Source organism: Nannobrachium achirus (genome assembly GCF_963921795.1).
Source record: "Nannobrachium achirus genome assembly, chromosome: 9".
In the NCBI taxonomy this organism is placed as follows: domain Eukaryota; kingdom Metazoa; phylum Chordata; class Actinopteri; order Myctophiformes; family Myctophidae; genus Nannobrachium; species Nannobrachium achirus.
The window spans coordinates 45,458,647-45,473,871 of NC_137818.1; the positions used below are offsets into that span (position 1 = coordinate 45,458,647).

A 15,225-nucleotide genomic window follows, 5' to 3' on the forward strand; every position below is an offset into this window, starting at 1 on the left:
AGTATTCAGCCTGCAGTCATAGAAATATTTACACCACAAAACTGACATGGTTTACTTTCAGCATCGGTTTTTGCGCACCTAGCTTTCTGTCTCTTTCAGACTGCTTTGTTTTGTCACACAAAACATAAATGAGGACCCTGAAGAGAGACAAAAACAAAAAACAAAACAAAACAAAAAAACAAAACGTTCACAAGAGCACAGATTTAGGACATGATTATTTACAGCTTGGCTCAAGGAGACACTAGCTCAGGGGAGAGATAGGAAACAGACAACTAACATCCATTGACAGCATGATTTACAGTTCAAGTCACATTCTTTGCCTTGTGATTTTTTTTTAAATATATATATATTTTTTACTTCACCCTTTTGTTTCAAAATAAAGCATGCTCAACTGCTGTGAGGCCATTGCCTAACCTCAGTCTACAGTTGTTAGTGGGGTAAAGGAATATGCTCGGACAGACAGCAGGGGGCGCTGGAGGACAAACATCTGGGAGGAGGACAATGCTCTGACAAACAGCAGGGGGCAGTGAAGGACAAACATCACATACAGACTATGTAGACCAGTATGGCAAACGGGAAGCTGCACTTCAGCTCCTAATACAACCGCTTCATAGACATGAATGAGGATAGAATTTCTGAATATAATAGTACTGCGGTAACAGAGCTGAGTTGGTGACCAATACAAAAGAAAGAAAGACAAAAAGAAAAGAAAAGGGAAACCAGTTCTGCCATCTGATTGGCAATACAAAGTCAAGTATGAAAATAGGTTCAGATTTTCTTTTTTCCTCATTTGTTTAGTTAATGATTATGTCTGTTTAGCATTTCAAAAAGACATTTTGGCACAGAATCAATTAAGAAACAAATGTGTGTTAACATTGGGACTCCGTTCCTCTCCTCCCCCTGCCCCAAATTCCCACCCACCCTAAAAAACAAACAAAAAAAACAACAACAACAACCAAATAAACAGACAAAATTACAAAAACACAAGAGAACGAAAGAAAACATCGAAATTGGATGATCTGTCTTGTAAAATAATCCACTTGGTCTCCATACATTTCTTCAGTCTTTAAATATTTATATTTACAGTTTCACAATTGTCCACATTACCCTTAGGCTTAAAGAAGAGTCAAAGAAAAATAAACAAATTATTTATTCTTTATATAGTCCCCTGTTGAGGCATTGAGTGTAAACTGTACAACTCTTAAACATCCCCTCACGAGCTCCTCGGGGAAGGAACACTTGAGGAACAGAGTTGACTCTGGAAATGAAGTAGAAGAACATTGGCTGTTGGCGAAGGAGCAAAGCGGTGTGATGATTCGTCAGGCTGACATGATTCTCAATCATTGTTCCTGGCAAAGAAATTTCTTTTATCTTGCGCAAACATGGCTGGTCAAAATGGAGTATTAATATCATAACATGAATCATTTAATACTCAAAAATCTGTACAAAGTTCACAACTGATTTTTTTTTCTCTTAACATAGTGCAATGACTGATCAGATCGGTTCTCGATAAAAGAAAGTAAAATAAATCACAATCGTTATTTTGAGGAAAGCAAAAATATCCCTTCAGAGGTTTTCGATCAGGTGCTTCATCCCCTTTTGAAAGTTTTAAAATTCAGGATGCGATCTGCAACACCTCTGATGATGAGCAACATGAAATGAGCAATCAAAAATGATCATCAAAAATCTCCACAGTCCACCCTTCCACGTGCTCTTAGTGAAGGCACAGCGTTCAGGAATTAGAGGTGGATGGATGACTTAAGGACTCGGTGACGTGAAGAAGTAAAAGTGAGTGCATGTTTAAATCAATAAAAAAAAGGTCAAACCCATTAAAAAAAAAATGAGGCATTTTCCAGCTTTTCAAAACTGGATGAGTCCAAAAAGGCTGGTGTTGGCTTGGTTCTGGAAAGAATGGAGGTAATTTACACAGAGGCGATGACAATCATGAGGTGGGGCGAAATGCTGGAGATGCTGTTGAGGAGATCCGGGGCCAGGCGGGATAGATGGTTCTCCGAGAACTCACATGGTGGAAAGATCTGCACCACATAGGCTGGCTGTGGATTGAAAGATGAGACGACGATGAAATAGCTTCTTCAGTGTGGCAATATTTATACATTTAAGAAAGACAAGGCTATACTGTATCATCAGCCCATTTAATATTTAAGAAATCACACCCAGCGTAAGTAAGCGGTGGTTACTCTGTTTGACGAGTGTGTGCTGGTATTCAGGTGGTACTACTCTTTTTAATGTGTTGGTGCTGGTTTTCAGGTGGTACTACTCAATTTACTTTCAAATCAATCAAATTTAACCATATACCAAGTTTTATTGACATATGCATTGTTATGGCCAAGGGCATTGGTTCTCAAAGTGGGGTCCCCCAGGGGTCCTTGAGGGAGTTCCAGGGGGTCCCCAGCTAAATCATAGTTAGGAACCAAATGGACCCTTATGGTTATGTAACTCAGAGAGTGTACAAATGGAACCAAATGGACGCTAATTGGATCCATTTGGTTCCATTTGTACACTCTCTAAGTTAAATAAACATTGATTTTACAAAGAAAATTGGGGTCTCAGAGATATACATGCCATTAAAAGGGGGTCCGTAGCCTAATGTGTGTCAAACTGGGGGTCCTTGAAGAGCTCTTATTAGGGTGGGTCCCTGGCATATCTTTTCAAATGGGGGGTATGTGGGCTAATAAGTGTCAATTTGGGGGTCCTTGACATGAAAAAGTTTGAGAACCACTGGCCTAGGGGATCTACTCTGAACAATATCTATGACTGAAGGACAGAGGGACTTATGGTACCTCACCTTAGTTTCAGTTTCAGTTTCAGTTTATTTTTATTTATAGTACAAAATCACCCCGAGGGGTCTCTGTGCACTTCACAACAGGGCAATAGAAACACAATTTCAAAAGAATAAAAACAATCAAATGTGAAAAACAACAAAAAACAGTCAATTGTGAAGAACAACCAAAATAGGACATATAGAGATAAGGCAACACAATGTTAAATGTTAAAATCCAATGTTAAAAAACCATAGGGTAATAGGATTTGGTCATGACAGTGTTCATGGACTATGGCAAACCGTAGTGCAGGCAGAAGAGGTGGGTTTTTAGCTTAGATTTAAAAGTGTCTAGGGAGTTGGCATCCCTGACAGCTTGAGGGAGAGCATTCCAGAGATGAGGGGCACGGTGTGTAAATGCTCTGCCCCCGACAGTTACTTTATTGGGTGTTGTGGCTGTGAGCTGACTGGCATCCTGAGACCGTAGTGGTCTTCCTGGGATGTATGGTTTTATTAAGTCTGACATGTAGGATGGGGAGAGTCCGTTTAGGGCTTTGAAGGTCAGGAGCAGGACCTTGAAGTCGGCTCTTGCCTGTATTGGAAGCCAGTGAAGTGCTATGAGTGTTGGTGTGATATGATCATATTTCTTTTTCCTGGTTAATACTTTGGCTGCAGCGTTTTGAACTAGCCTGAGGCCATTTGTTGCTGTTAGTGGTAGTCCGGAGAAAAGTGCATTACAGTAATCTAATCTAGATGTGATGAATGCGTGGACCAGGGTTTCGGCGTCAGGGAGTGATAGTATTGGGCGGATTCTAGCTAAGTTGCGTAGGTGAAAGAAGGCAGATTTTGTGATGCTTTTTATGTGATGTGTGAAGGATAGTGACGGGTCGAATACTACTCCTAAGTTTCTGATAGTTGTTTTTGGATTTATTGAACAGCCATCCAGATTTAGAGTTAGGTTATTGAACAGATGTGTGTGTTTGACTGGACCGACCAGCAGCATTTCTGATTTTGCTGAGTTTAGGAGCAGAAAGCTATTGTTCATCCATATCTTAACTTCTTTGAGGCAGTTTTCGAGGTTATGGAGGCTGGATGGGTTGTTTACTGTGATGGGGATGTAAATTTGGGTATCGTCTGCGTAACAGTGATAGTTTATGTTGAATTTCCTGAAGATGTCCCCTAGTGGTAGCATATATAGGCTGAAGAGTAGTGGGCCAAGAACAGAGCCTTGTGGGACGCCGTATTTTACACTGGAGTAATCTGATGTGAAGTTATTGAAAGATACACGCTGTGTTCTGTTTGAGAGGTAGGAGTGAAACCAGGCAAGGACGGGACCCTTGATACCAACCAGATGTTCTAACCTATGGATGAGGATGGAGTGATCGACCGTATCAAATGCTGCACTAAGATCAAGGAGCAGTAGGAGGGATGTCTTGTCTGTATCCATTGCCGTTAGTAGGTCGTTTGAGACTTTAACCAGTGCTGTTTCTGTGGAGTGATGGGATCTGAAACCGGACTGGAAACTGTCGAAGAGGTTGTTGTTATTGAGGTAGGTTGTTAGCTGACTAGAAACAGCTCTTTCCAGCAGTTTTGACATAAATGGGAGGTTTGAGATTGGTCTATAGCTTGCCAGTATGTGTGGGTCAAGGTTTGGTTTTTTAAGTATGGGTTTGATTATGGCGGTTTTAAAGATTGATGGAACAGTGCCACTATGTAGTGATTGATTTATGATATGGAGAAGTGGTGGACCTAGTGTTGAGAGCATCTCTTTAAATAGATTGGTGGGAATGGGGTCTAGTATGCAGGTGGTGGATTTTGAGGTGGAGACCAGTTTAGTGAGTGTGTCCCAGGTGATTGTATTAAACTGTGATAAGTTGGAGCTGGTATGGGGGGTAGAGGATATGAAGGATGGGGGTAGTGGAGAGCTGGTTGTGGGTGTGGATGTAGCTATGCTCTTGACTTGTTCCCGGATTGACTCCACTTTATTGTTAAAGAAGTTAATAAAGTCGAGGGGGCTGATGGAAAGTGGAGGAGCTGGGGGTGCGGTTTTGGTGAGGTTTGCAATGGTGTCGAATAGGAATTTGGGGTTATTTTTATTGTTGGCTATCAATGCGGAATAGTATGTGTTTTTTGCTTGTTTTAATGTGGTTTTATACCTGTGTATGGAGTCATCCCAGGCTAGTCTAAAAACTTCAAGCTTGGTTTTTCTCCATTTCTTTTCAAGGTTTCGACATGATTGCTTGAGGGCCCTTGTGTTATCGTTGAACCATGGTGTAATGTTTGTGGAGTTGCGTTTTCTTGTTTTTAGGGGTGCAATGGAGTCAATCACACCAAGCAGGACCTCATTGAACCCACTGGTGAAGCTGTCAAGAGGTCCTGTATAATTATTAAAATGGCTGATGGCTGGTGGCCATCAGCCCATAGATAAAGTCTGATTATCCTGGGCATCACGGTTCAGGAGATATGTTCCAGACAAGATCTTGGATAGACGGACAGAGTGCAAACTTATGGGAACTAATACAAAGTTAGCATACCTGGTTGGAGCCAGGATTCGGGACATTGATGATGCCAGCTGCCTGCTTAGCCTGCAGGTAGGTAATAAAGCCTGTATTGAGGGCTTGTGTCTGACCGAGGACATCCTCCTGGTCTCGACCACAGGGCAGGGCCAGTAGCAAGCAGTAGTCATTCTCCACCTGTCATGGAATGGAGAATGTTAGAGAGGCAGTGGCTGAAATTTCTAAAGGGCCTTTTGGTGAAAATATCGAAAATAGCCGACCTCCAAGCTCACAACCCGTTGTGAGCTTGGAGGTCGGCTATTTTCGGTGGCTTGATACCACACTGAACTAAGCATAATCGAGTCAATACTGAAGATGTGGCGTAATGGCATGGATTTCTACAGAGAGGGCAATTATTTAAACATAAGATGCTGCATTCAAGTTCAGGAGAGTTTGGACATGGCAATTTGAATGCTGCTTTCAGGTATGGCATGGAAAGAGGGCATTTGCATTTCTTTCACCATGGTAAAAACTGCATTCATGGTCTAGAGAGGGCACTTTTTACAGACAGATGAAAGGGCAGGGGCTCAAGCCCCCTTTGATGTCTATGTGTGCACGTGCCTGCTTTTAAATCAAAAGACTTACCATCATTCTGCGGGCCACACTTTCCAGCTGGGAGGCCTCTAATCTCATTCTCTGGGCGATGCGAAGCAGAGGACCCCCATCAGGAGGTGGCAGGGAGCGCTGTGCCAATATGGTGTTGCCAGAAACAAAGTGCAGCTGGACAGCAGCCTGGTCATTCTTTAGTGCCAATAGACCTTGCCACACAATTGGGTATTTCTGTAAAAAGAAGGGAAGTTACATTTAGTTTATTGTAGAATCATGAGCAAGATTCTTTCAAATGGTATTCTTCGCTCAGACTCCATACCGTCATAAGCTGCACCGTGTCCATGGACCGGTGTCCAGAATGCTCTAGCTTAGATTCAGGTCTCATCTGCGATGAAGTTGAAGTTAGTGCTGCTGCTGGAGGAGTTTGCAGGAAGGTTGGTGGGCCCTTCTGGACAGATAGATCTGGCTTATGGGCGAAAACCATGGGAGATGACATAGGAGATTGGTATGATGGTGAGACTGCTTCCCTCTGGAATCGGGACAGGTGTGAAAGTTCCATGGAGGTAGAATGGCGAAGGTGGGTATTCTCAGACTTGGAGTCTCCTCCCCCGAGTGATCTGGCCGAGAGTGACTGAGATAATTTGCCTCGGTGAGCCAGCTCAGCATCTGTAGGGATCTGATTAACAAAAATAAACATACTCAATCAAACAGGATGGATTCATTAATGCAAGAGGATGGAACACCAATATGTGATGCAAATGACAACTTTGAAGAATTCCACAAAAACAAAAACATGGATCAAAATGCTAATGTGAAATATGAGTTTATTCCCAAACCTGTGATGGTGTGATGCCTCGCTGAGCCAGATTTAGTCCCATTGAAGTATGTCCTGTAAACTGAGAAGGGAAGCCTGGCATGTCCCGGTATACCGGGAAGGAGCCAGGGGTTCCTGGGTGCATCAGCTGCACCCCTTGAGGAGACACCATGACAGAACCAGCCGGATGGACTCCCATGATCCTACTTTCGGAATGAGGTGGGTGTGACATCTTCCCCTCCAATGGTTTAGGCATCTCTTTCCCTGTTGGTCCTATGCTCTTGCCCACTAAGGGACTCTTGGATGGCACAGCGATGTTGCCGGAGGGGGTTGTTCCAGCCTCTGGAGTGCGAGGCTGACGTACCTCTGTGGCGGCCTGCTCTCCCAGCTGGTGCTGGTGCATGAGGATGCGCTGATGCATGTCTCTATACTGGTCCAAGCGCAGACCTGTGTGGAGTCCCCGGTGTTCGCTCTGCATGATCATTACGTCTTGCTGGAGTGGCGGTGCGGCAGGGCGGCTCAGTGCTTGATGAAAGTGCCTCGGATCCTCTTCAGTTCTGCTGCCTCCACCACTTGATGTCACTGACTGGGGCCCTGGGTGGGACTGCAGCACCATATCTCGTATTATATTAGGCTGAGGCGTGTTTGTGCGCAGCGGAGGCCCTGGACGAGGAGACGGCAGAGAATCAGATCGTCTTCCGTAGTTAATTGCTGACATTGATGGGGAGTTCATCCTGACCTCATGTGCCATTGACTGAGTGGCATTATGAGGTTGCATTATGACAGACGATTGCTCCGGGTGTGGGTGATGCATATTAGAATGGTACTGAGACATGCCAGGACCCAGAACAACAGAAGTGCCAATGGGAGAACTACTTGGAGGACAAGCTTTGGCAAAGGGTGAAGGGGAGTGAACAGTTCTTCGTGGAGACTGAGGTTCTTGCTTTAGGTGTGGAGCTGACCGTTCATTCGGGATGCCGTGACTTGGGCTCATGCAGGCTCCAGCTAGTGAGGGGTGATGTGGACTCATAACTGGACTTGGATTAGACTGTTGAACTGGCTTGCCTATGTCCATCTTTTTTGGTACAGGTTCAACTCCATGTCCTCTCTTTCCATGCTGCTGCTGTATCACAGCTTGGTTGTACATCAAGACTTGAGAACTGTTGACTGGCTGTTGGAAGAGCTTAACAACCCCACCCTGGGATCCTGTGTGATACACAACTTCAGCTTTATCAGACACAGGACTCTCATGCTTAATACTAGAAATAACAGGCTGGGAGTTGTAGGACTGGCCAGTCAAGAGTACCCCTGTGTGCCCATAAGCTGTATGTCCTTTCGGGGTTGGCATTTGGGATGATGGAGTGATTGACTCTTGTTTAATCTGAGATTTGGACACAGACTGCTGAAACTCTATGTCTCCAGCACTTGCTTGGGGAATCTGACTAATTTTGGCTCTCATCCTCTGTGGTCCTTCAGTTTTCTGACCTGAGTAACTGAGAACGACAACACCCTCTGATGTATTGACCCTCAGGCCTGGCCCAGAACTTGCGTTGTAAGGGGTGTTCTCAACAACGGATCGTCCTCTGGGCGCATCTTCCACTGTGTCCATTCCATGGTATCGGCTATTCTCATTAGCACTTGACCTAAATTTCTGCTTGGGGTGTGATAGGCCAGTGTTTCGGTTGCTTAGGGAAATCCGGGGTGTTTCCTCCGTGTCATAGGGCAATGGAATTCGACTGATAACTGAGGTAGTAGGAGACGAAATGACTGAATGCTGCACCTTCTCCCCACAGTTTTGTTGGGACTCGGTCAGTGGAGATGGTTTGTGGTGTGTGAACTGGGGTGGCAACGGTGGCCTCTCTTCGAGATGCCCGTGCCTTGAACTCATTGCATCTGAGGGATTTTCATTTTCTGACATCCGAGCAGGGTCTGACAGCACAGATGTTACCATGGTGGTGGGGATGGCATTGCTGTTTGACGCAGTCACATATTTAGGTTCCATTAGTATTTTTCTTAAGGTGCTAGAGCTAGGGTCAATGTCTGACGCCTTGGTGTCAGGAGGCATTGTTTGATTCCCTGCAGGCGCTCCAAGTGCAGTTACTACTGGTGCTGAGGACGTTACCACTGTAACTTTAGAAGAAGGAGCAACATGGATTCGACTTTCCTCGGATCTTGGAACCCAGTCTGGGGAGACTGGAATTTTGCCAGGCCTCTGTAGAGGTACATTGAATTGAGATATAGGTGGTGTGCGTGCAGGAGGGGAGGCAATTATGGGGGCAGATACCTCTGTTGCTTGGAGACGTCTTTTACAATTAGAATTATTACTTGCACCTGTGTGAAAGGCAGATTCTTGGGGTACAGGCTGCTCCACTACAGGTTGCTCTGCCTCTTTGGGGGTTTCTACAGTCATTGCACTCGTAATGTCGCGCTTGCACGTTGCAGCAGAAGTGACTACAGAAGCTGCTGCTGTTGAGGCAACTGTAACAGCAGCTGCCTTTGGATTTACAGTCTCTAGATCTTCTGGGATAGACTCTGGTAGCTTGACAGGAGAGGGCACCGGCTCTGAAACCTCTTCAGCCTCACTTTTTTTGTTCTGTGTACCTTTACGAGTCCTTGACTTTTTGGGAGTCTTGGCTCGGGCCTTGCCAGCTCTCTTGGGTGTTTCAGGTAAACATGGATTTGCTGATACTGTGACAGGCCGTTCAGCTGTCTTAGCATCTGTCGCAAGCAGTTTAGGACATGGTGTCAATACTCTAACATCTGAATCTGCAGCAAGAATATTGTTGATGGCCAAGTGAGTTTCAGGCTCCTCATTGGAGGAGGATGATGTCAGGGGATCAGGGGTAGGAACACTATCCGTGTAAGTAGGAGGAGCAGTGAATCCATCTGCATCTGCAGATATATCTTCAGCAGTAATTGAATCAATGGCAGCTGCCAGTTCAGTTTCACTTGCGGGGTTAGCTCGCTTTTCCTCCTCAACCTCAACCTCTGGCTCCACTACAACAGGAGGAGGTATGGTAGGTGGCTCTGCAGATGGCTCCTTATAAGGTCGAGGTGGTTGTTCTACTGTAAGATTTGCAATATTTTCAACCGCTTGCTCCAGTTCCATCTGCCTTGCCAAAAGCGCAGCAGCTGGATCAGCAGGGGGTTCAGGTTCTGATAGATCTTCCTCCTTGTTTTGTGCGCTGGGCTCCTCTGCTTCTTCTTTCTGAACATCTGTGCCCTTTTTCTCCTGGTTCTCCTGTTCTGCTGGGTTGGACTTTGTCATAGTTGACCCAGATTCAACCTCATCCGAAGGAAGTAAACCTTTAACATCATCAACACTCACACGGATTTCCAGATTTCTTAGGCTGTGTGATTTATCTGCAGATCCTGGCCTGGTATTTCTTTTCAACCGTGGCGCTTTTATTTTGCCGCTCTTTTCAGGTTGCTGTATTTTCTCTGAATTAGCAGGTTCTATCTTCTCCATGTCCTCTTCAGCAGAGCTCTTTCCACCTTGATCTTTTTGCTCTTTTTCCTTTCTGTGTACTGGTGAGCTCATGTTTCCGTCCTTTTCTGAAATGTTACCATCTAATTCTTCAACTTGAGATTTAGTGTCCAACTCATCAGTGCTTGTTATATCATTAGCTGCCTCTGTGGGTGATACAGCTCTCCCAGACTGTTTATTTGCTTTTTTGTTAGTCAAGGTCCCAGCAGATGCAGAGAGCTGAGATTGTTGCACTTTCTGAATACGGGGTGAACGCCAACCCTCAGAGGCTGTGACTGAGGGCTCTTTGGTGTCCATGTCTTCTTCTGTAATTTTCTGTTGATCTGCTTTTATTGGTGACTGATCCTCTCCCCTCTTACCTCCCCTTTTAGGTGGGCGACCTCGCCCACGAATCACAGATGGATTCTGTGATTGGATTGGAGTTTGGATTGGAGTTTCTTGCTGTGTTTGCTCTTTATCCGCACCACGTTTGCGCATGGAGCGGGGAGGTTCAGCTACCTCTTTCCCGGCTTGTTCTCCATCATGCAGCGTGGCGTAAACTGATCGGACATTTCTACGCCGTGTCCTCCCGTGGATCAAGCTTGACTCAAGGTTTTGTTCAGAATCTGAGGCATGACTTGGCGACTTGGCCGTGCTTTTAGGCTCAGATGATGCCTTTGATATCTCTCCTCTAGGAGATGAGGCCCTTATGAGTTTTTCTCTGACAATCCGTTCACTCTTACGGACTGCAGGTTTCTCTTTAGGAGCAGAAGGTCGTGCTGTGCGTGATATTGACTTGGTCCTTTTGCTCTTGGGCTGTTTTCGGCTTGGTAATGGTTTCATTTCAGCCTGTAGCTCTGGCATACATACGTCATTGAGTGTTTCTGTTTCCTGAGGCTCCACAATGTGTTTAGATTCTTGATTCTCTGTGTTCTCTGTCTTAATGCTTTCAGGTTTTTCCACAAGCTTTGGATAATCTGAGGAAGGTTGCTCAGCAGACTCGAAATTACTCAAAGAACCACCAGGAGTGGGGGGCTTATCTTCCAAAAGAGGGTTATGTTCCACTGTCAAGTTGTTTTCTGTTTTGAGTTTCAGTTCAGTTGAATCAACTTTTGGTTTAATTTCAGTATCTGCCTCTGAAAGTACTGGTGGAGGGGATATAGTTGGTTTGACGGCTACTGGTTTCAAATCTTCCACAGGAGGAGATTGTGGCGGGGATACCTCAAGAACGTGTTCTGCTTTTTCTTTTATGACAGAGGTAGGTTCTGTGGGTGCGACTATAATGTCTTTCCTTTCTGATGGAGACATCTCTCTGGAGGACAAAGCAGATGGTGAGACTGGCAAGATTATAGAGGAGCTGCCTGATTTGTCATCAATTTTCAGTACCGGCTCAGATACCTTAACAGGCATCTCACTATCACCGTTCTGCAACTCATCTTGTTCTATCTCCACCTTAATAACAACACTCTCAGCATCTTGTGGAGGGTGATCCTTGTCCTTTTGTTGCTGGATATCCAAAAAACGACTATGGAAAAGAACTATAGGCTCTTGTGGTGTGTCAGCTCCACCAGACACTGGTTGTACTTCGGTAGCCCCTGGTTTAGCAAGAGGTCTACCAACTCCCATCTCAAAATCATGATCTTTGCGTTCTAGCCGTTGCAAACGCCGTGAATCCTGTTCAAAAATTGAGCTATGGAGAAAACGAGAGGCAAATAGTTCTTGCCGCTCTTGGTCCTGTGGCTTCAGCTCCTCCTTTTTATCATGAAGCTTCCCTTCAGAATTAGTGCGAATCTTTTTCTTCTTCATATACCAAGAAGGAATGGGTCGTGGTGCAAGTTCTACCTTCTCCTTGTCTGAACAACTGTGAGAACTTGGAAAGCGAGAGGGAAGAAAGGACCAATTATCTTCTCTGGACGAATACAGTGTCTTGGCTCGATCAAGGAGTGCTTTTGTATCAGGGGTTATAGTCTTATTTAATGCAAAAGAATAAAACTTATTCTTCTCCAAGGAACCTGAAAGCTTCAGATCTGTCAACCTCTCCTCACGTTCCCTGAGGATATATGACAGGGAAGTATTGGTCTTTGGAGAATGAAGCTTGTTCTCGCCATCATCATCATCATCTGAATCTGACTGCACCTCTCCAGGCTCTAAATCGTGACCAAGGCGCTTGCGGATGCTCTCTTGTTTCACAATGCCACTGGGAAAGGTCATCTCCATCCTGACCGAGTCCGATTTAAGTCTTTCCCAACGTTGCAATAATTCTTCATCACACCCAAGCAATGTTGTCTTAAGCTTGGAGAATTCAGTATCAGGAGAATGAAAACGACTGGCTGTCAAGTCCAAGTTGTATTTCAATGACTCAATGTGTGAGAATATTTTATCATCAGCTGAAGGAGGGGATTTCATCTCTTTATTAGTGACGCATAAGGAAAGATGGGCATTTTCCTCATTTGCAGAAAAGTGTCCAGAGCCTATTCCGGATGCAACATTCTGATCAATGTCATCATTAAACTTTTGGGAACACACAAAATTACGATCCCTTTTTGCATTGAGAATTTCCAAGTCAACATTCTCTAATTTCTTCCGTTTACAGGATGGGAAATCATCATTTGGGACATCCTGAGTTGCTTTTCTTGTATCAAGCCCATAGCAGTGCTTTTCAAAGTCACCGGTATCATTACCTTGTGGGCTTTCAGATTTGGCAAACTTATCAGACTCGCAAAGCTTATGTTGGGGCCATCGACTTGGTTCCATAGTTTTTTTGCTGCTAGCAGACTGGTCAAGGTGTGATACAAGTGGTTCCTCATTTTCCCCTGTGACTCTGTGCTGACCTTCAATACTGATTTCTGACGAGCCCTGTTTCTGTTGTTCTTTCAATACATCCAGATCAAGACCACTATCATTGGAAAGCTTTGTGAGACTTGAGCTGCTATGGTTTTTTAATTCCCCACATTCAATCTTTAGATAGGGTGGGTCTAATGGATCTGTGGTATCATCAGTTGGCTCTCCTAGTCGGGACTGAAGCTCAAGACTGAGACCCACGGAGTTGCTTTGAGGTTCTTGTTCATCTCTAGGACTGTACATGGAAATCCTTTGCTCAGATTTATCTTTGCGATGGTCTTTCTTATGCATCCCTTTTAATATGACATTCTTGTCACCCTCCATCTCCTTGCTACTATCCCCAAGTTTACGAAATCCTAGCCTACCATCCTCCTCCTCACTCATCCTTTTCAGACGATCCGTTTTTCCAGCAGAGTCTTCAAAACGTCTTTTCCTTGCAGCTAATCGATCGATATCCACAGCAACTGCACTGTCAAATCCTAGTTCACATTTTCCATGTTTTTTAGATTTAAATTTAGAATCCTTTTCAACAACCTCTACCAGACTTGCCATGCTTTTATCTTTGGGCACCTTTCCGTGCTTAACAGTATCACCTTTTGAAGTTTCTAAGTGGAAAGGTGGACTCCGCTGCTCAGCTGAAGGTGACGCTAGCCTTGGACTGTCATTCCCGCTTCTTAGTCTTTGTTTTTCGGGGACAGTATGACCAATTAGTTTTCCTTCTTTTTCTTTAACACGTGTTAGCTGTACCACACATGGCAAAAGGTCTAGTCGTCCTTTACTGGTACCTTCCTTCAGGACCTTGCTAGTTTTGCTTCGAAGAGCTGAACCCGGGCTAATGTCTCTTTCAAATTCGGGTTCTGTCTCACATGTTGGGATGCTCGGTGATGCCACCTTGAGCTTCTTCAGCCTCTTCTCACTCTTCTCCTTGTCCCCCCTCTCTTTTCTCCCGGACCGTTTCTCTTTTTCAACGACAGTCACACGTTCAACTTCAAAAACCCGATCCTTTTCCAGCTTATCGGTTTTGTTGTACCGTTCAGCTCGTGCCTTGTCAGGCTTCTCAAACCTGGGTGGTGATACTGAGCTGCAACTACCGCTTCGTTCTGAGGATCTACAGCAAACACGACGATCAGAATCACTTGGTATCCTCTCGGACAGTGATGGAGATGCAGTGGGGCTGGCAGGGCGACGAGAGGGAACGTGAGATGGACTTTGGCTGCGCTCTATTGTCCTCCTCCCATGATCCCGCCCACGGTCCGTTTCAAAGCGCTCCCTCTCTCTTTCGCGTTCCCGCTGCAGATAGCTGTATTTGCGAATGTCTTGCTCATATGGGTCTGCTCTGTATTCTCTGTACTCTCGGGGGTCTTCAAAGTATTGTGGATCATAGTAATCTCCTTGATATGGGTCCCATTCAGCATAGAATTCTCGACTCCTGGCAGGGTATTTGCGACGCGGGTCCTCCGTGTATGTCCCAGGTGTTCTTACACCTTCATAATACGGTCGCTCTGCTGGAAATTCATATTGTGTCCGCCGCTCATCTCTGGCAAGAAATAAAACAAAACAAGGCATAAATAAATAAAATAATATCAATGATATTGTCTTTAAATTAAAAATACTTATAATTAATAGACACTAGATTTAAAAAATGTGTAGGAATGCAAACCTTCGCTCAGTTAGGATGTCGTAAAAGTCACGAATGTCCTGTCCAGATGCCTGCATTGAACGATAGAAAGCCATCTGGCTTTCCTGATTGGCAAAGTCCACCTGTAAAAAGATTATGAAAATAGAAAAAAGAAGAAAAGAATTACAATTCATGTCATATTCAAAGCTTTTTCTGGAATATTAACAAAGACTATACTTGATCAAAGAGCATAAGTTCTTCTGATTTTCCATTCACTCACTTTGATTTTATTTCCACCGATCTTCCACCCCTTCGTCTCTTTAACGGCAGCCTGTGCATATTCTATGTTGTTGTACAGGATTAAGGCCATTCCTTTCATTCTATCAAATACAACCTGTGGAAGATGGAGAAAATATTGTCACATAGGATAGGTCTTCAAGGGTCTACCTGAACTGAAAATACCCAACAATGACTAAGGCCCCGTTCACACGACGCCGCTCCCAAGAGAATTCGGCAAAATGAAATGTCAGATATGCCTTCCGTACAGACGACAACGGCATTTTCGGGGGTTGAAAACGGAACAAAGTAAGACCAGATTTTTGT

At 44.6% G+C, this 15,225-nt stretch overlaps 1 protein-coding gene across 1 annotated transcript in view; it reads right to left on the reverse strand.

Moving 5' to 3' along the window:
* Positions 1-974: 974 nt before the first annotated feature.
* The window catches only part of spen (spen family transcriptional repressor), a 35,330-nt gene continuing 21,079 nt past the window's right edge, over positions 975-15,225 (reverse strand). Inside the window, exons 9-15 of the mRNA XM_080733223.1 lie at positions 14,903-15,016; positions 14,665-14,765; positions 6,720-14,541; positions 6,203-6,559; positions 5,920-6,114; positions 5,314-5,472; positions 975-2,054 (exon numbers count right to left, since the gene is read on the reverse strand). Of these exons, the coding sequence (XP_080589349.1) occupies positions 1,923-2,054; positions 5,314-5,472; positions 5,920-6,114; positions 6,203-6,559; positions 6,720-14,541; positions 14,665-14,765; positions 14,903-15,016 (8,880 nt within the window). The 3' untranslated portion in view covers positions 975-1,922. The remainder of the gene's footprint in view (positions 2,055-5,313; positions 5,473-5,919; positions 6,115-6,202; positions 6,560-6,719; positions 14,542-14,664; positions 14,766-14,902; positions 15,017-15,225) is intronic.